The sequence below is a fragment of the Tupaia chinensis genome, unplaced genomic scaffold, assembly GCF_000334495.1.
Source record: "Tupaia chinensis unplaced genomic scaffold, TupChi_1.0 Scaffold146687_1, whole genome shotgun sequence".
Taxonomy (NCBI): domain Eukaryota; kingdom Metazoa; phylum Chordata; class Mammalia; order Scandentia; family Tupaiidae; genus Tupaia; species Tupaia belangeri.
Genome location: NW_006206544.1, coordinates 3,351,476 through 3,372,436, shown reverse-complemented (window position 1 = coordinate 3,372,436; position 20,961 = coordinate 3,351,476). Strand labels below are relative to the sequence as shown.

General features: G+C 38.3%; 1 protein-coding gene across 2 annotated transcripts in view; it reads right to left on the bottom strand.

Moving 5' to 3' along the window:
* Positions 1–20,961, bottom strand: part of SNX7 (sorting nexin 7) — a 92,802-nt gene that overhangs the window by 34,977 nt on the left and 36,864 nt on the right. For both annotated transcript variants that reach the window (XM_006169016.3, XM_027768499.1), the window contains exons 6-7: positions 18,794–18,993; positions 15,464–15,550 (exon numbers count right to left, since the gene is read on the bottom strand). In XM_006169016.3, coding sequence (XP_006169078.3) covers positions 15,464–15,550; positions 18,794–18,993 — 287 coding nt within the window. The remainder of the gene's footprint in view (positions 1–15,463; positions 15,551–18,793; positions 18,994–20,961) is intronic.

Here is a 20,961-nt window from a genome sequence, read left to right as displayed (position 1 = left end):
ATGTCGATTTGTATTTGTGGTATATCCATAAACAAGCCTCGATGGCTACAGAAGTGATTTAACAACAGCATGGACTAATCACATGGGTAGTAGGACTTGGCTAGGGTATGAGGTGAGGAGACAACTCACTGAATTTTTTCTCAATTTATGAATTTTGAATCTCATGAATACATTATCTATTCAAGCAGATCACTGTTTTGGCTTTTTGTTTTTTTAAGCAACATACCAGCTGGTTAACTTAGAGATCGAAAACATAAACCGTGGGGCCAGCAGTGGCATGGTGGTTAAGGCGCTGGACTCCCACATGGCCGAACATAGCCTGTGTCCCAGACCTGGTGGCTTGAAAAATCACACATGGTGTGTGTACACACATGCCTGAAATTCTGAGAGGAGAACAGAGAAGGGACTGTGGAATGGCCATCTCCCCTGGGGAATAATTTCTTACTTTCCCTTTCTCTGTCTCTCTCTAGAGAGCACACAAGCCCTATGGCAAAAACCTAAAAACAAAACCAAAAAATATAAATTATAGGGCAGGTAAAATGTTGACATTCCTAATGTTAAACAAATGAGTAGTGGTGGTTGGGAGTGAGATTGTTAAGGCCACACTACATAAGGATTCAAAAAATGAGGCATGAAGACAGACTGGCTCCTTTATCCTGACTACTGAACTATGTATATACTTCCTTTTCCAACAGAAGGTTAGATGACTCAAAAATGGTTGAAAGCACATGAGGTAAAAAAAAGGTTGGGACCAGCAGGTGGCATGGTGGTTAAAGCGCTGGACACTCCCACATAGCAGACCATGGTTCGAGTCCTGGGCCTGGTGTCTTGCTTTCTCACTTTCCCTCTCTCTCTCTCTTTCTCTCTCTCTCTCTCTGTGGCTCTATCTGGTCAAGTTAAAATAAATGAATGAATCAATAAAAGTAAATGCAATAATTTTCAAAAAAAAAAAAGAAAAAAAAGGTGGTAGATTTACATTAACATATTACTTATTATACAGTAAAGACTACTCACACTCATATGTATGTGGTCTTAAATGTGTATAACAAACTTAATCCAAAGAGTATAACTAACACTGACATTGGACCGAACTCTGACCTTTTGGTGAGGGACATTCTCATCCCAGAGCAGCCTTCCATTTGCACTTCTATACACAGTGAGTGAGTGCAACATCTGCCACTTCCCTCACCCTCTGATTATGTTCCTAGCCCTTTAATTCCTTCATTTACGGAGGGCTCATCGGCATTTTCCTGGTGACACGTTTTTTCATGCTTTTCAGTTGTATTGGGTTGTTGGAACAGTCATGATGCATTTTTGCATAGAAGTACAGAAAAAAATATGTCATGACTTTTCTGACAACCCAGTATTTTGAATGCATTTCATTAATATCTGTGTCCTCTTTCTGAATAGTTTTAGATGAAAAGTTATTAAATCAAGAATCTTAGAAGCAAGAGAATCTGGCTGTTAGGAAGGGAGGAAACTTTGGAATTCTCTATAGGTTAAAACTTTCTCTTACCATTCCCAGCCCCATAGCTTTGGAGAACCACTGACATATGTTAGGGAAAAAAATTGTGCCTGCCTAACTCATGCATACTTCCTTTTCTGCTGAGAAAAATGGAGCAGGTCTATTTAATCTAAAATGAATACCATTAAAACTGCCAGTTTACCATGACAGAATCTTACTTTAATCAGAATCCTTCTTTCTTTCTTTCTCTCTCTCACTTTTTTTTGCCAGAGGCACATGGGTACATGAGAACACACACACACACACACACACACACACAAAACATGTTTTTAAAGCTGCTGGAGCAGAGATTCAAACTATAGCCAACCATCTGGGATCTGGTTCCCAATGTACAATGCTTAACCACTGCACTACGAGCTCAGGCCCCTAAAATATTTCAAGTCACTGACAATGTTCTGCAGTAAGAATTGCAAATAGAATTTATCAAATGTGCAAACTGTGACTGGCACTGGTTAGACAAAGCATGTTCGTAAGTACTTTTGAGGATCCATTTGGTCTCAGATGTGAAGTTCCATGACAGACTATTGGTTTCTGCTATAGGTAAAGACCCAGCAGCCTATTTCCAGGTGTTGCTATGAAATGCAGTTTTCAAACGCTACTATACAATTAATAGTACAACTGCTAGAGTCCTGCTGTGACAACTACTAGGTATGCAATGTGGACCCAGCAACTTTCTCTCCATGCTTCAATTGACACATTTATAAAATGAAGAAAATAATAGTACCTACCTACTCCTGGTACTGAGAAAATCTATATTGAATACTTAAAACTCTGGCTGGTGCATAGAAAGTGCCTAACAAATGTTAGTTATTATTATTAAAATAAATAGTTTTTTTTGGGAAAAGTTGATTTGGTAAAAATATAATTCTATTTAATATTCCTTGAAAGAAAAATGCAAAAGCTAAAGAACATTTCAACTTTCTGAGATCACTATAACTCCAGAATGTTTTCAAGTTGCAATTTCCAATTTATTATGAATTCTAAGTATATTTCTTGGAAGGTATAAAAGAATTAAGCATTGTAGTCTTTAACTTTTGGAGAGGTTTTTGCTATAGGGCGTGTGCGCTCGCCAGAAAGACAGAGAGAGACAGAAAGATAGAAAGCGAGAAATCATCCCCAAGGGGGATGGCCACGCAGCAATTCCTTCTCCTCCATTCTTCTCTTGGGATCTTGGGAACGCACGCACACGTGCCCAGCATGAGTTTAAGCCACCGGGTCTGGGACTCAAACTGCGGTTAGCTACATGGGAGTCCAGTGATATAGTCATTATGCCAACTGCTGGTCCCTAAGCATCATAATCTTAAAATTCCATTCTGTTTTGATTTTAGTAGCACTTATATGTCATGCCTTCAAGTTTTCTCCTCCCTCTAGAATTCAAACCTACACAACAAAGAAAATGAAAACAGTATTTACTAGAGAGACTGGAGGCCACTCCGATAGCCTAGTGGTTAAGGGAGCTGGATCCACATAGCTGACCATGTTTGAATCCCTGCTCCAATGGCTAGAAAAACACATCAGGCACATTTGTGTGTGTGTCCCAAATATCAGTGGGGTGTAGAAATGTTAGAGAAGCAACTGCAGCAAGATGGTTATGCAGGGGTACATTCTTCCTTGTAAGAAACACACTACAGCCGTTCAGGGTCATGGGGTACAAAATTTACAACTCACTTTCCAATGGTTCAAGAGAAAAATGGTCTTGGAGCTATACTTAAAACTGTGCCATATGATTATCACTTTGAGAGTAAAAAGTATAAAATCACATGACATATCAAATCTTAAGTCTGGTCTACTTACTGACTTTCCTGGTCTCTTCATGGCAGCCAAAAGCAAACTCCAGACCCACAAGTTTCTCTCCTGCTTGCTCTCAATCCTCACCTCACAGCCCCTGCACCTCGGAGCTCTCTATTCTCACCACATGGGACATACTAGGCTTCCAGACAGAGCTGAGCTCATTCTCATGTCAGAGATCTGCAGTCTCATTCTCTGAACACTAGTGCTCAGAACTGGGATGGTCTGCTCCTTATTATCATTTGGTACGCTCCCCGTCCCTTTCTCAAGAAGCTAAAAGTGTTCTTCCCCTCTGAGTATTCTCTACACATTTCCCTGTTTTATTCCTTCATAGCACTACTCACTATCTGAAATTATCTATTCATTTCACATTCTTTCACTTATTTTCAGGGTCCTCCCACTTGCCTATAAGCTCCTTAGGGACGGGGTTGTGTTAGTCTTGTTCACTGTCGTTTCCCCCCACCTAGTGTAGTGTGGCCACTGAGGAAGCTAACAACTATTTGCTGATTGACTTACGAGGATCAATTTTCTCATCTACATGGGAATAAATGACTGTCTACCTCTTCACATTATTCACTGGACAAGTGCCTGGCATCCAATATAGACTAAAAAGATGTTAATAGAAAGAAAGCACTCTTTGGACTTCCAACTTCTTTGACAGTTGAATGATGATATGATCGAGGCACTTTCTCCCTCTCAATTGACCTTCCTAGTAAGAGTCAGTGGGGAGAAAAGGCTTACTCTCCAAAGCCTAGAACTACAATACACAAAATGTACTTCATTTAGTTATATCCCACTGTGCTAGAAGAAAAACAACAGGGTCTACTCTGTGGAAATTCAATTTTTGCCTTTCAGTTCTATTTAAACTGTCCAAACCTTAATATGTTTAATGATAACATGATGTATTCTCACATTTTATTCTTGCATACAATAACTTACCAAAGCTTTTTAATGGCACACACTCTAGATTTATAAACATTAACTCATTTAAAAAAAAAAAAACTGTTGTGTAAAGTAAGCATTATTTCTGCATGTTCATGGATAAAAAAATAATTAATGTCTGATTAAGGTCGCAAGTTAAGTAGAAGTGACTCAAAGCCCTCTCCAGGCTTCGGATTCCCGGTGTGTTATTGCTCTAAGCACAATCAAATATTTATTGAGTGCCCAAGCAGAGCCAGAGTGAAAGAGATATGTAGGACAGACCCTAAGGACACATTTCTTAATAACAAAAAATGTGAATTAAAAGGAAATTGAATGTATTTTGAGTTCCTGCATAGGACAGCTGTTTAAACTACTTTATCTACAGCAAGCGAAAGTCACAAGCCAAATCACAACTGCAGGGGACACCAGAAGTAGTTTCCTAAAATTTAAAATTTGGGGAAGAAATGACAAGAATGTTAATGTACCCCCTTGTACTTATCTTTCTGTTAATTTTTCTGTTGCTGTGAAGACAGTGGAGAAAAAAATGTTTCTGGAGAAAGGCACAGAGCTTACAATCTTTCTTTAGAAAATCCTCTACAGAGTGTTACTCCACCTCTTTTTCCACAGGCTTTCATTGTCTTAGCTTCTCTTCCATCCCCACCCTCCGCAAACATACACAGGCTTATTCATCAACACAGTAAGTGCATACATTCTTTTTCACATCAGTAAACCTTCTTTCTCTGTTGTTTTTGTCTCTCTCATGGCAGAAACAAATTTTTAAAAATAAATAAATTTAAAAATAAACTTTAAAATAAAATAAATACATAAACAATAAAAGGAACAAGTCATATGATAAATTTGAATGAGCGATGTCAAGCTCAACAGACTTACTCATAGGGTAGCCATGATATTTTGCAATGTAATCAAATAATCATTATTATGCTTTATAAGTTCATATAAATAGAAGCACATAGATTTGTTTTCCTTCTATTCTAGCCGGTGAAGCCCTAAAGGAGAGCCCTACTGGAGAATAGAGAGAGGGAGAGAAATTTTAGACACCCTCTGGTCTTTCCTCAGGGTTGTGTATCCACACACCCCAAACCCCCACTCAGCTATGTGTATGCAATGCCACATGTGACACACTGTGTGTGTGTGGCAGGCAGGTAGGGTTTTTTTGTTTTTACCCAGATCCCATCTTCCAATCCTTTCTAACTTTCTGGTAGAGCTCCAGCTTTTCCAGGTATCTGCATCAGGGCAGGTGTATTGTGGCTGATCTAGGTTCATTCTGATGGTCACATTCCCAATTCACATGACTGGTTTGTGACTTTGCACACTTGGTCAATGAGATAGGATGAAAAGTCTCCTGGATGCCTTCTAGGATAAGCTGAAAAAAGAAAAAGCACAAGGGGCCAGCAGGGTGCATGTTGGTGAAGGCCCTGAATTCATACATGACCAATCACTGTTCAAGTCCCAGACTGGTGGCTACACAATCATGCTGGGTGCATTTATGTGCATGCCCAAAATCCTACAAGAATGGAGGAGAAAGCACTGCAGCATCATTGTCCCCCTTGGGGGGTGATATCTTACTTTCCCTCTCTCTGTCTCTCTCCATCAAGCACACACACCCTATGACAAAAGCCTTATTTAAAAAGATACACAAGAAAAAAGCCTCTTTTCCTCCCACGGGATATTGTCATGTTATTCACTGATCTCTCTGTGGGTGTGTGTACAGTAAGTATGTGTATGCAAGAGAGACAAACACATGAAGATGCAACTAAGCAAAAGATATAGAGATGAAAATAAATCATATTAAAGAAATTAGGTATATAGATAGGAATACACCCATAGAAAAGTCAGGGGAGAAAGGTGAGCTAGCAAATATCTAAGAAGAGACACCCTCTACCAGTCCCCTTTAAAAACAGCTTGTTATGTCAATTTTAATCATTTCCAGAAAGCTTATAATTAGAGAGAAGGAAATCTTGCTCTTTACAGCATCTAGTATATTATCATTTCAAAATTAGTGGTAACTACTTAAGGTGAGAGTTATATACAAGTTCAAAAATAATACATTATATTGAACAAGACCCAAAGCAAGGACCACCCTGAATAAATTTGGTATCTTTTTGTGTCTACTGCATGTGGATTTATGCAGATCCACACTATCACAATCTTATGAAAATGTATTTTTTTTTTGCTCACATAAATATGCTGCTAAACAACTATGGCATTATATCTAGATTCAACTTTCAGATTGCATTCACATATTGCTAAATGTCAAATATATTCATATTCATTTATATCTGAATGCTGCTTTGAGTAGAAAACTATAAATCATCCATTCAAAAATGAAAATAAAATGGATATGTGGCATTATTTAGCACCACAGATGAGCTTTATTTATTTTACAGTTAAGCACTGAAGTGAATAAGCATTTTCAAACAGAAGCTCCGGTGCCAAAAACTTATAACTAAACCACAAAAGCTACAAGTTCCATCAAATACCTGTTTTCCACATAATCAGTTATTGTTATATCTTATCACTATAAATTGCTACTTTCAAAGAATATTTCACTGAATATTTTCATTGGGGTACACAATGCAAATCTCAGGATCTCTTGATATGCTATATGATTTACACTTATTTTCCTTATTCTATATCAAATTGTCTTTATAAATGCCTCTTAAATGGAGAAGTGGTAAAAAAAAAAATCAGAATGACCTCAATTAGAGCTGTTTAGTTTATCTTCCTGATCTAATTATCTACAGCAGTCAAAGCTGTACCAAGTTCCTTTCCTTCTCCTCACCAACCACTCATTCTCTAATTCTCTCATTCTCAAATCTCTTACTAATGGAGTATGCCAAGGCTCAGTTTGGGACCTCTTTCTTCTTATTCTTTAACGACCTCAAATCTCATGGTTGTAAGTAGCACTCCTTTAACTTGGGAGTTCCCAAGTACAGATCTCCATTAGGACTCCTCCCCTAGACCATGGATTTTTAAACATCAGTATTTGTACTGGGGTATCTCGTCGGCATATCAACTTTACATATCTGCATCTTGTTTCCTCATCTTCCCATGAAACTTGTTCTTTCCACAGTTTGTCCAACTCTGATTAAGCCCTTATCTAAAATGCTTAGGGCTGATGTGTTTTGTATGATTTTTGGATTTTGGAATATATGCATACACATGTGAGATATCTTGGAGATGGGACTCAAGTCCAACAACAGAAGTAGTTTACGTTTCATGTACATCTTGTACAACTAGCCTGAAGATAATTTTACATTATTTTTGTATTGTGGCATTTCAACTGCAACCCATCACAGGAGGCCAGGTGTAATTCTCACTTATGGCATCATGTCTGTGCTCAAAATGATCAACTTTTAGAGCACTTAGAATTCTAAATTCTTTGATTAGAGACACTAACCTGTACTGCCTTCTGGTTTCTCAGTCCAAAACGTCAGAATTATCCTTTTCTCCTTGATCCTCTCACAATCCACAGCCCACCAAACAGTAACAGTTCTGCCTATAAAACATGCTCAGAGTCTGACCACTTCACATCACTCCCACCCTTGTCCAAGCTGTCATGTCTCACTGGGTTCATTAGAGCTGCACTCCAAACTTTGTTCCACACAGACAACATCCTGTGCTTTCCCTAAGTCCAAGAATCATTTTATAACTTACGTTTGACCATATTACTCGACCCTTCATTTAACTGTTCTCTTCCCATCTCAGAGACCCAAACCTTTAGGCCCTGGGTGACCTAATCCCTGGTCGCTGCTTCTCTGATGTCATCTCTCACAGCTCTTCTATTGGCCAGTCTACTCCAGTAGCTCCGACTTTCCTGCTTTGGCTGAAATGTGCAGGTACAGTTCCCCTTTGCGCTTACCGTCCCCTCTCTGCATCAAAGGCTCTTCTCTGGGGTACTTGGAACTAATACTACTTAGACATCGCCTCCTTAGTAAGATCTTCCAAGTCCCCTAATTTTCAATTGTACCACTCCCCAAAAGTTTCTATCCTCCATCTTATCACATGACAATGCACTGTAAGTGTTAAGTGTTTGTTTTCACCCAGGAGAGCCCAAGTCCCCGTAAGCTCTGTTTCCTTGAACTCTTTTTTCACAGTATTTGGAACAGTGATTCTTACGTTGTAGGTACTCCACAAATTCACTGAAAGGTTTTTGTTTAATACCTCTGCCTTAAATGTCATCTAATCATGACACAAAGTTGCATTCTAAATTTCTCTTCCCTTTTTTATTTTATAGCTCAGTTTAGAGCTACCATCTGCCTACCTGAGAAACTGGAAGTATTAGTCACTAAGGGAACAGTAGGTGGTGTGGTAGATAAGGAGCTGAATCCCACATGTCTGACTTGATGGTTCAAGTCCTGCGCCAGGCAGCTTAAAAAACATGCCAGGTGCAGATGTGTGTGTCCCCAAAATCCCATGAGGAAAATTGAGGAGAATGAATCGCAGCATGGCCATCCCCCTGGGGAATGAGTTCTCACTTTCCTTTTCTCTCTGTCTCTTTCCACCCTACGGCAAAAATCTAAAAATAAAAAAGAAGAAATATTAGAAATATTAGTCACTAACACTAACAACAGACAGTTTATTTACATTACATCATTTAATCCTCAGACAAGACTATTAGAAAGGTGCTAATAATGTCCCCAAATAATACAGGAGAAAATGAAGTTAATAGAAAGTAGGAAACTCATCTTGAGTCACAAAGTTAGTAAGCAGATGAGCTAGCATTTGATTCTAGGTCTACCTAATTCCAAAGATTAAATGGCGAAGTTCTAACATAAACAGCTGAACTGACCTTCAAATGAGTATTCCAAATGGTTTTATTGAGTTCAGGTAAATTTTGAAACCATTCTTTCGTTGCTGTGAGAGAACTACCAGCCACAAACTATAAGAAGCAGCTGCTCTATAGCTGCCCAGAAAATAAATTAAGAAACTCACTATCAAATATTAGTTTTTAGAAAAACACGTAACTTCTGTGGGAATATCTATGTGATGACAAAATGTAACCACAATGCCATTATTTTTTTTAAGTATTCATCTATTTATGAGTCAGAAAAAGAGAGATGGGGGAGCACAGGGACTCCTACTTGGGTCTTCATACCATAATGTACTGCCAGCTTCAGCCAGCCTGGGTCCTGGGCACACGTGCACACACCCAGGGTGCACACTCAGACATCAGGGATGAGAACCTGGGACCACCCTATGTCAGTCCAGCATCTCAGAGCATCGTGTTAGCTCTGCACCACCCAAATGGACCCCCAAATGCTGTTATTGCTAATGTACAGCATGCACAGAGGTAAAGGTAAGGAAAAACAAAAAGACCGCAGCCTTCTATTTACATGCCACAAAGTCCACTTAAAGGCCACCTGATATAGTCAATAAAACCTCTGGAACGTTACTTCATTGCTGTCTTTCTACCCCGTAATTATAATCCCCTCTAGTCTTTGGCTCCTGGTAGGGCTCTGCTTCACTGACCTTTTCATTGTGAGTCACTTTGCTGGGTTTGCGTATCCCATCCCATCCAAGGGTGACTTTGATGGAGCCTGTGAAGGCAGCCCCAGTAAGTCTCCATAGAAATGGCCCCAGGGTTGTCTCCAAAGTGGCCCTGTCTGAGTTGCCATGGTAAACAACTAGGCAGATTGCTATATTCAGTTCTCTGCCAGGGTCGCCATGGTGACTACAAAGGATGGCTCCTTAGCAGGACCTCACAAGGGCACGTTTCCATGGTGACCCTATCCTGCATATTTCTAAGCAACTTCTCTTCAGTTGTTCTATGACCAATCATGGCAGGTGCATTTTTAGAGTAACTCTGGAAGGTTTCTCCCAAAGACATCATCATAACACACAGGAGTTGGACATGAGAAGGTTTGTAAACAAATTAACTGTTTGGAAATGGATGCTTTGGGAAGCATCTGTTTTGATGGGTAACAAAAGAAAACTAACTGCAATTTCTGTTAAATGTGTTTGCTTCAATCAAGTGAGAAAAGAAAGAAGCAAAACATTTAAGGGACACAAAAATGAAAAATTATCTGTTGATGATAACAGTATGATGATAGCTTTAATTGGACTAATATACAGTATATTCATACTGGGAAAATTCATTTTGCAAGCTGTAATGATATACAGTGATTGAATGTATAAATTAAAAAATAAAATTATTTTTATATGTATCTATAAAAAATGTCTGCTTCAAATCTTAATTAAAGATATCTTATAGAATATAATATAGACAAAGCTTTAATTAAAGTTTAAAATTTCTCCAATCTTACAAATACCAGTTATTTAGCTACTAAATTATATAGTGGGCATGTGTTTTATTTTTAAAATATGACTACAGGCCATTCTGAACAGATGCTTGATTTTCTTTTTCTTTTTTTTTTTTTTTTTGTAGAGATTTTTGCTTTAGGTCACATGCACTTGCCAAGGAGAGAAAGACAGAGACAGAGACAGTGGGAGGGAAAGTAAGAAATCATCCCCCAGGAGGAATGGCCATGCTGCAATCCCTTCTCCTCCATGCTCCTCCCAGGATCTTGAACATGCACATACTTGCACCCGGCATGAGTTTCAAGCCAATGGGTCCAGAACTCAAACTGTGGTCAGCCAGGTGGGAGTCCAGTGACGTAACCACTTTGCCATCTGCTGGCCCCAAGATGCTTGAGTTTTAAGTCACATTATTATTCTTATAACGTTTTAAAATATCATATGTTTTCTAGTATTTAGTTAAGATGAAATTTTGTAACCACTAATTTCAGTATCTTTAAAAGTGTTTCACAAATATATGTCAAATTCTAACGTTTATGAGATGTGATGAGGAGCCAGACAACAGTGCAGTAGTAAAACACAACTTCTCTGTGAGGCCCTCCATATGGGAAAGATCCTGTTTCAAATTCAGAGATCTCCCCGAGTATGTAGGCCCACAATACCCACAATCCAGGATTCAATGGAGACTGAAGGGAATCGCTGCAATGAGAATCTTTTGGGGATATTGTCTTTCTCCCTCTCATGTCTCCCTTGCTCGTGGAAGAAAAGTTAATAAAAAAAAAAAAAAAAACTTTAACATTTTAAAAACATCGAATAATTATCAGACTCCTTCCAGTTGGCTTTTTTAAACACATGTGTAAGTCTCTTACTGGGTTCCCTTTTTTATCTTCAGCTTGATTTCTTCCTTGAGCACTAGTTCCCCAAGCTCCACATTTTCCATTTTTCTCTCCCACAGATTCCTTTCTCCTACTTTGTCCACAGCAGCCCACTACTCCCACTCACATTCCACTCAAAAGAACAGCATTTCAGCTTGCAACATATAGTCAAGAAACATTTGGACAATGCATAGTCATTTTTTCATGCCATCTCAGTATTTTACACAAAGTCTGACTTTGTAGAGACATCTTGCTTCAAGCCGTTAATATATCACTAATCAGAGTAGTCACGGCAATGTTCATTCATTCATTCACTAAGTATTTATTGAGTGACTACCATGTGTCAGGTAGGATTTTAGGGGTAGGGAACACTTCCGTAAACAAATCAGAAGTTTCTGCTTTTAAGGTATTTAGGTAATAGAGAAGGAGAGAAAAAAAATACAGTAAACCCACTAGTGCATCATATATTATGTTACGGAGGTGGTGAAGGCTAGGATGAAAATTAAAGGAGGAGGACAGTTGTCGGGTCCCAGTCCAGGTCAGGGCTGGAGAGGCTACCATACTGCAGATTGACAGGGGAGTCTCAAGGATTCTGTGGGTCACCTCACATACGTGTGCTCCCTACCAATCTAAATCCTTACATTGAAAAAAAAAATGAAGAAAGATTTCATGGAGCCCTCACTAGAAGTTAACTAGATTAATACTCGTCCATTTTTCTTACTTCCACATTTTGGTTCTCTGATAGGTTGCATGATCTGAGGAAGGCAAGAGATACCATCACCCTCAACTCCACTTCTGTTTCTCAAGAGCTATAGAAATGTATGCAAATGATTCCACCTTCCAGGTCTCTTCTTTATTTAAAAATGAGAATAACAAATCCAATCTGACAGTATTACTCTGACAATATACGAAGATAATATATAAATACTAAAATATGATGGGTAAACTGGTACATTGGCTGGTGGGGAAAAAAAAGTCTGGGAGAAGATTTAAATGAAAAGAGTTGCACAAAATATTGACAATTAATGATGCCCATATGAAAGTTTAATTCATTATTAGATCTCATTTTAAGTTTCAAAATTTCCAAAATACTTTTTCAAAAAAAAAAGTATTTCAAGGTAAGGATTACTTTTGAAAACAAAGATACTTTCTTTGTAAAGATTTTTACAATAAATAGAAAACAAATGCATATAGGAATTTTAACTTATTTTGTATAAATATTTTCTAAAACTAGCAAAAAGTGTATCTACTTACTGAGGACTTACTCACCTGAAATATTCTACATACTTTTCATACTTTCTTCTAACACATTATGCCCTTTTTAAAAAAACTAACTCCGGGGTCCAGCAGGTGGTGTAGTGATTAAGGCACTGGACACTCCCACATGGCTGACCACAGTTCAAGTCTCAGACCTGGTGGCTTGCTTTCTCATTTTCCTTCTCTCTGTGTGTCTGTCTTTCTCTGGTCAAATGAAAATAAATGAATGAATAAATAAAATTAAATAAATAATTCTTTAAAACAAAACAAAATAAAGCTAACTCCAGGCCCAGCCATGGTGGCACGCATTGCTATGACACTGTGCTTCACAGGCTGTGACCACATGGGAGACTCAGGTCCAATTCCTTGTCCAACCTAAAGGCTGGATATGGTGCTGTGTGCCTGTAATCACAGAGACTCGAGGAGGGCTAACGCAGGAGGTTTGTGAGCTTGAGGCTAGAGCTAGAGCCAACCTGGGCAACACAGCAATATCATAGCTTAGAAAAGAGCTGGCTGGGCTGGCTAGGTCCTAGTGGTCAAGGGAGTTAGATATCACACAGTCAACTATGTAGTTCAAGTTCCGGACCTGGCAGCATGAGGAATATGCTGGGCATGTGAACGTCCATGCTCAGAATCCCAGCAAGACGGAGAAATGGAAGAGAAGAGATTGTGGCATGATCACACGTTGTTAGGATGTGTTTTCTCCCTCTCCCTGTCTCTCTCTGACAGGTACATTTGCCCTCTGGAAAATTAAAAAACTAAAATAAGCTTCATAACATGGCTAGACCCTATCTTAAAATTAACTTCATGTTTTTCTTACAGTATGAAAGAATTTAAGACTGAAAGGTAAAACAGCATCATTAAGTGTAAAGATCCACATGGTACTCGATGTGTAACAAATATTGGAGAGAAATTTTAATAACATTTGTGGAATGCTTAGAAATATTTATATAATGAAGCTCCACATTGCTAACACAAATTCTAGACAATGAATTCTACATGTTTGTTTTAAGAAATTTAAAAGCTTACCAGGTCAGTATCTGCCTTTTTATAGGCGGGGCCCAGTCCAGGTCAGGGCTGGAGAGGCTACCATACTGCAGATTGACAGGGGAGTCTCAAGGATTCTGTGGGTCACCTCACATACGTGTGCTCCCTACCAATCTAAATCCTTACATTGAAAAAAAAAATGAAGAAAGATTTCATGGAGCCCTCACTAGAAGTTAACTAGATTAATACTCGTCCATTTTTCTTACTTCCACATTTTGGTTCTCTGATAGGTTGCATGATCTGAGGAAGGCAAGAGATACCATCACCCTCAACTCCACTTCTGTTTCTCAAGAGCTATAGAAATGTATGCAAATGATTCCACCTTCCAGGTCTCTTCTTTATTTAAAAATGAGAATAACAAATCCAATCTGACAGTATTACTCTGACAATATACGAAGATAATATATAAATACTAAAATATGATGGGTAAACTGGTACATTGGCTGGTGGGGAAAAAAAAGTCTGGGAGAAGATTTAAATGAAAAGAGTTGCACAAAATATTGACAATTAATGATGCCCATATGAAAGTTTAATTCATTATTAGATCTCATTTTAAGTTTCAAAATTTCCAAAATACTTTTTCAAAAAAAAAAGTATTTCAAGGTAAGGATTACTTTTGAAAACAAAGATACTTTCTTTGTAAAGATTTTTACAATAAATAGAAAACAAATGCATATAGGAATTTTAACTTATTTTGTATAAATATTTTCTAAAACTAGCAAAAAGTGTATCTACTTACTGAGGACTTACTAACCTGAAATATTCTACATACTTTTCATACTTTCTTCTAACACATTATGCCCTTTTTAAAAAAACTAACTCCGGGGTCCAGCAGGTGGTGTAGTGATTAAGGCACTGGACACTCCCACATGGCTGACCACAGTTCAAGTCTCAGACCTGGTGGCTTGCTTTCTCATTTTCCTTCTCTCTGTGTGTCTGTCTTTCTCTGGTCAAATGAAAATAAATGAATGAATAAATAAAATTAAATAAATAATTCTTTAAAACAAAACAAAATAAAGCTAACTCCAGGCCCAGCCATGGTGGCACGCATTGCTATGACACTGTGCTTCACAGGCTGTGACCACATGGGAGACTCAGGTCCAATTCCTTGTCCAACCTAAAGGCTGGATATGGTGCTGTGTGCCTGTAATCACAGAGACTCGAGGAGGGCTAACGCAGGAGGTTTGTGAGCTTGAGGCTAGAGCTAGAGCCAACCTGGGCAACACAGCAATATCATAGCTTAGAAAAGAGCTGGCTGGGCTGGCTAGGTCCTAGTGGTCAAGGGAGTTAGATATCACACAGTCAACTATGTAGTTCAAGTTCCGGACCTGGCAGCATGAGGAATATGCTGGGCATGTGAACGTCCATGCTCAGAATCCCAGCAAGACGGAGAAATGGAAGAGAAGAGATTGTGGCATGATCACACGTTGTTAGGATGTGTTTTCTCCCTCTCCCTGTCTCTCTCTGACAGGTACATTTGCCCTCTGGAAAATTAAAAAACTAAAATAAGCTTCATAACATGGCTAGACCCTATCTTAAAATTAACTTCATGTTTTTCTTACAGTATGAAAGAATTTAAGACTGAAAGGTAAAACAGCATCATTAAGTGTAAAGATCCACATGGTACTCGATGTGTAACAAATATTGGAGAGAAATTTTAATAACATTTGTGGAATGCTTAGAAATATTTATATAATGAAGCTCCACATTGCTAACACAAATTCTAGACAATGAATTCTACATGTTTGTTTTAAGAAATTTAAAAGCTTACCAGGTCAGTATCTGCCTTTTTATAGGTCAAGGCTTCAACTTTGGAATCCAGTTCGGCTTGAATTTGGTCTCTTCTCTTCATAACAGCCTTCACATTAAAACATAAGGATAAATAGGTTGTACTTAGTTTTAATATTCTTTATAACAAAAATATACATTTCAGAATATAAATAGCATCTCTTCCCTAAGCCATCAGTCTTTTGGGGATACAATCCATTTAAAGAGTTGCTGGGGTTTTAAAGACATCTTTAAAAGCTAAAAGGAGCACATATTTAAGATAATTTTTTTCATACATCTTTTATTAGTTTTCCCAGTGCACATTTTATCCGTTTAAGCCAATGTGGGTACAAGATTTGATGGAGCACTCTAAGGGTGTACAACTCTTCAAACAAAGCAAAGAAATTAAATGGAAACATTAAAGGAAGCAATGAAAGTATTTCTATAGTGCAAACTGGTTGTAGAGGTAGCTCACATGGATCAAATACCTGGAACATCCACTGGCAGTGGCAGTCCTCTTACCTAACTCCAAAGGGACAGTTCGTGACACAGGCAATTATGGTGGGGAATGAGAACATTACAGTGTGTATTCACATCTTACACATTTTACTTTAGCTCGAAATGCATACATGTTCATCAATTAGCCAAGATTCTGATGACAAATTCTCTGACTGAGAGGCGTTGCGTCTTGTTATCCTGAGTAACTAAGATTTCCCGTTTCAGTGTTTTTAAACTTACAACACCCTTATGAAGCAATCTGGATACTGAGTCTACCTCCATCTTTAGTATTTGTTGCCCATTTTTTACCAAGTTTCTTCTTGGTGACTCACTTTTTTCCCAAGACGGTCTACTTAGCCTTCTTAGACATCAGAACTTCTCTTATTTGTACTCATTTTTCACTGGTTTTCACATTGATTAAATAATGAAATTCTTATAATAAACATAAATGGCCTAAACAAGTTCGGGGAAAAAATATGACTCTGGGTAAACAAGCAACTCAACTGGTGAGAGAGGAAGTAGAGGACCTACAAGAGAAGAACAGGTCTGCCTCCTGGGTGTTACACACGGGAAGGGAAGAACACAGACCTGAACCAGTTACAACTTCACTCTGCACTGTGTGCATGAGCACTGAGAGGCATTAAGGATAAAAGGCATCCTGAGAGCCACTAGATCTAATTTTTGCTTTAGTTTTAAAGTTTTTTTTTTGTTTCTTCCATAGCAAAGTGATGGCAAAAGGAGGGTGGGCAGAGGCAGAGACAGAGACATAGCACCCCCGATAAGGTCCTAATGCCATGATCCATCCCAAGCTTCAGCCAGCACCAAGTACTGACACATAGGACCTGGCTTAGTCAGGGTCTCGGTGACCCTCCAAATGTCCAGCCCCACCCAGTCTAATTTTACATCTGATGAAATCACTCTTAAGATAGTCAAAAGAGATGAACATTTCTCTTGGTTTCAAAAAAATGAATAGAAAATTCAGCTAATTATCACAGCTTTCTTTAGATTTACTTCAAAGTTCAATGATCATTAATGTCAAAAACCCCTTCCTTTCTCTAACCTGAATGACTCATACTGTAATTTAGTCTCATTTATTTTAGATCTGTTTCCTTAAGTATGAAGTACTGTGCTTCATATGCATAGGTATATGTGAAATAAGAGCTTGCTGCAGCAGTAATGGCAATCACACAAATTCCATCCTTTTAGTCAAGATCATATTTTTCATTATTATTGCTCAGACTAAAAGAAACATTCTAATATAAAACAGACAGAGGAGCCAGCTGGTGGTGCAATGGTTAAATAAGCAAGCCCACATAGGAAAGGTCCTGGGTTCGCATTCTAGGGCCTTCCTGAGCGTGCTGGGCACACCTGTGCATGCCCGTGATCCAGACTGGCTAAAACTGAGGGCGAACAGTGGCATGAAGACCCTGTTGGGGTGCCTATCTATGTCCATCTCTGTTTGTCTACATCTCTCGCTGATGGATGAAATACATGACCCTAAAAACCAAAAGTGACCAGAAAAAAACACAGAACCAGAATGATAATATAAAGGTTACTGATTATACCCTGCAAGTCACAAAATAATTCAATCAAGTGAAAACCCAGAAAATTATTTTTTTCTGATTGTTATTATAAACTTTCCATGCCTCCAATAATATAATATTTAAACAGCATAATTCCCATCTTGACACAATATGGAGAAAAATATTATCTAATTAAAAGAACATACAAGTTATATCTCTTTGATGAACCACAAAAGAGGATAGTCAGTAATGAAGTAAAACCACAAGATGTACCAATGAAAGTTATAGAGAGATGCAGGAGACGCCTCAGCAGTGAAACGTGAGAGACCTTTAGGGAGTTGAGGGGCTTGTTTATAGGCGTGCCCCAGTAAATTCAAGTAATTGCAGAGGCCTGAAAGGTCTATGCAGTTTGAATGTATCTGTCACGGGAAGCCTAAACATGGTAAACAAGATGGGGGCAGATCTCATGACAAAAGGTTAAGAAAAGCTTTTGTTGCCAAAATAGAGGTAATGTTAAAGAAAAAAAAAAGTCCTAAAAATCAAGGGTACATGACAAAAGGAATCAAATAGGTCTCTGGTGATAAAATGTAGAACGGGTATATCTGAATGTCAACTGATTCCTCTACTCACTGCCACTCTGAAACACCAGAGACCAGAAGATGCCAGTTTGGCTGCGTGAAGCACGAGGGGCACAGGCTAAAAAGCATTCACTTTGCAGATAGCATTGCTAAATCCCAAGTATCTAAAAACCTTAACTTGAACTGAGGTAAACTATAAAACTGATATAATAGGAATAAAGGCCTTTTCAAATAGTAACAACAAGAGAAAGAAAAAACACATTTTAACTTGAAAGACTTCATTTTAGAAGCAACTAGAAGGCAGAACAAACATCAAGATCCTACTCAAGCATTTCCTACATAATGGCACTAAACATATTTCTAAATCAAATGTACCTAGAAGGGAGAAAGCAACTCTTTTGTAAAAAGAAATCCCCAAAGCACTACAATTTGTTTTAAATAAAAAGTATAAAAGGTTGGAAAAGCAAATCACATTCTCTAAGTAAATCTTGATTGAGGATACTTCAAATCTGTGTATCATCTTATAAACTGTACTGCAACTCAGTATTCTTGTCATTTATCAATGTATTCTAATCATCTATTCATGCACCTAAATAGACAAATATATATCGAGCCTCTTTATGCAAAGCATCCTGCTAGAATAGAAAGATAGTGATGAAAAACAGATAGAAATGGCCTTATGAAGCTTCTAATCAGGTAAGGGACTGATGTAAAGTTACAATCCGATGTTCTTACCATTAACATCTCACTATAAAGTACATACTCATGTACAACAGGAAGCAGCACCTCCGAGAGTCCAAACATCCGTTTTTCAGTGGCCTTACAGCATCTGTCGATGCAGTTGGCAATACCTTTTAGAATATCAACCAGATCCTCTTCTGACGCGGACCACAAAATATGTACTGGGCCATATTCTTTCATTTCGTCAAAATATTCTAAGAAAAAAATAATGACTTAATAAGTTCTTCAATCTACAAAAGCTTTTGAAATGACTACATCTCAATAGCTCCCCTAGTCATTGTGCACATGTTCTTATGCATGAATATTAAAAAAAAATAAATATTGGGACCAGCAGATAGCATAATGGGTATGTAGCTGGACTCCCATGTTGTCAACTGCAGCTCGAGTCCCAGACCTGGTGGCTTAAACTCATGTTGGGCACGTGTGCATGCATGCCCAAAATCCCAAGAGGAGAATAGAGGAGAAGGGATTGCAGCATGGCCATCCTCTTTGTGGGGTAATTTCTCGCTTTCTGTCTCTCTGTCTCTCTCTTCCTGGTGAGCACACGCGTCCTATAGAAAAATCTCTCTCAAAAAAAAAATCACCTTTCATTAAATTGACTGGTTATCCCAGTATGCCCAGGTCAGTGTTTGAATGATTACTGTCCAAATGTAACCAATAACAGCATTTCTCTACACCATCCAAAGTGTCCTGGCTTGACAGATAAGCTAAATCATGATTCATTTTTTTACACAGAAAAACAGAAAAATACATCATGACTTTCCCAATGACCTAACATTATAAATATCTACATCCGAGTGTCTCACCAGCAATGTTCCCTAAACAAAACTTGCCTTCTTCCTCCCCTTCCTCTGATTATATCTTCTACTTAATGGTATCCAGAGATCTCAGCAAAAATCAGGGTTATTCCTGACTCACACAGGACCAGTCCATCAACGATTCCATTATTTCTACAAGAAAGGATGCCTAACTGCTCTCTTATCCCTTTTGCCACAGTGAATAAATATTGATGGTTCTTAGCTAAATTAAGGTCCTTTATGATCTGTCCCTATCTACTACTCCAAGTCCAACTACTGAGATTCTCTGCTAAATAGTTATGACTTGAGCCAAAATAACCGCTGTTCTTTCATGAACCTCCCACGAGCGCTCCTAACTCAGACACGTGCATGTGTCCCTGTGCCGTCCCGCACCACCACCTATGTCACCCAGCCAGCTACACGTAAGCCTTGAAGTCCCAGTGACTCTGTTCCAAAGACTCTCAGATTCTTCTGAGAACTGCTTTTGTCTTCCGTGGGCCCATATATTTTATATTTCTATTAAAGCATTTTCCTACTCTATTGTTTGCATAACTCACATACTCCTAGGCCAAATGCTCCTTAGAACAAGGGCTGAGTCTCATTATTTCTATAACTCAAAGCCTGACATTTAATATATTTAACAAATATTTTCATTTCAATAAAAGCATGAGTAAGTATCTAAAAGATGATTCAATGCCATGTATGAGCAATGTATTCAAAACTTTGAATTTCATTTTAAAATATGAACATTTTATATTTTTACTTTCACACAATTAGTTTTCAATGATATATAAAGTTTTTTGGTAGAGAATTTATAAGCAGTAAGCTTTTCTTTTTTATATAAATGCAATGAAACTCTCTATATTTACCTAAAAGAAGTGATTCAGCCACCACAATAATCTGAGTGAATGCCAAATGCATAGACAGAAAGGAGGAGAAGGGATTGCGGCGTGGCCATCCCCCCTTGGGGATGATTTCTCGCTTTCTGTCTCTCTGTCTCTCTCTGTCTTTCTGGTGAGTACACGCCCACTGTAGCAAAATAGCAAAAACCTCTCCAAAAAAAAAATTACTAGAAAGTGTAGAAATTCTATTTCCCGAAACCCCATTCTTTGATTTTAAGCTGTGATTATTTTGAGCAATGAATACCAATTCCACACAACGACAGATCCAAAATCGGGAGATTTTGACATAGGGTTTACTATATCACTATTGTCTATAAAGGCAAAGACAGACAGCTACAGATTAATAAAAACCCATGAGGACAGGTCAAGACCACCTTCGCAGCCTCTAGGAGTCAGAAATGTTCCCCCCATGGCTGGGCACAGCCACGCTCAGAAGGTGAAATTCAGACTCCATGTCCCTGCA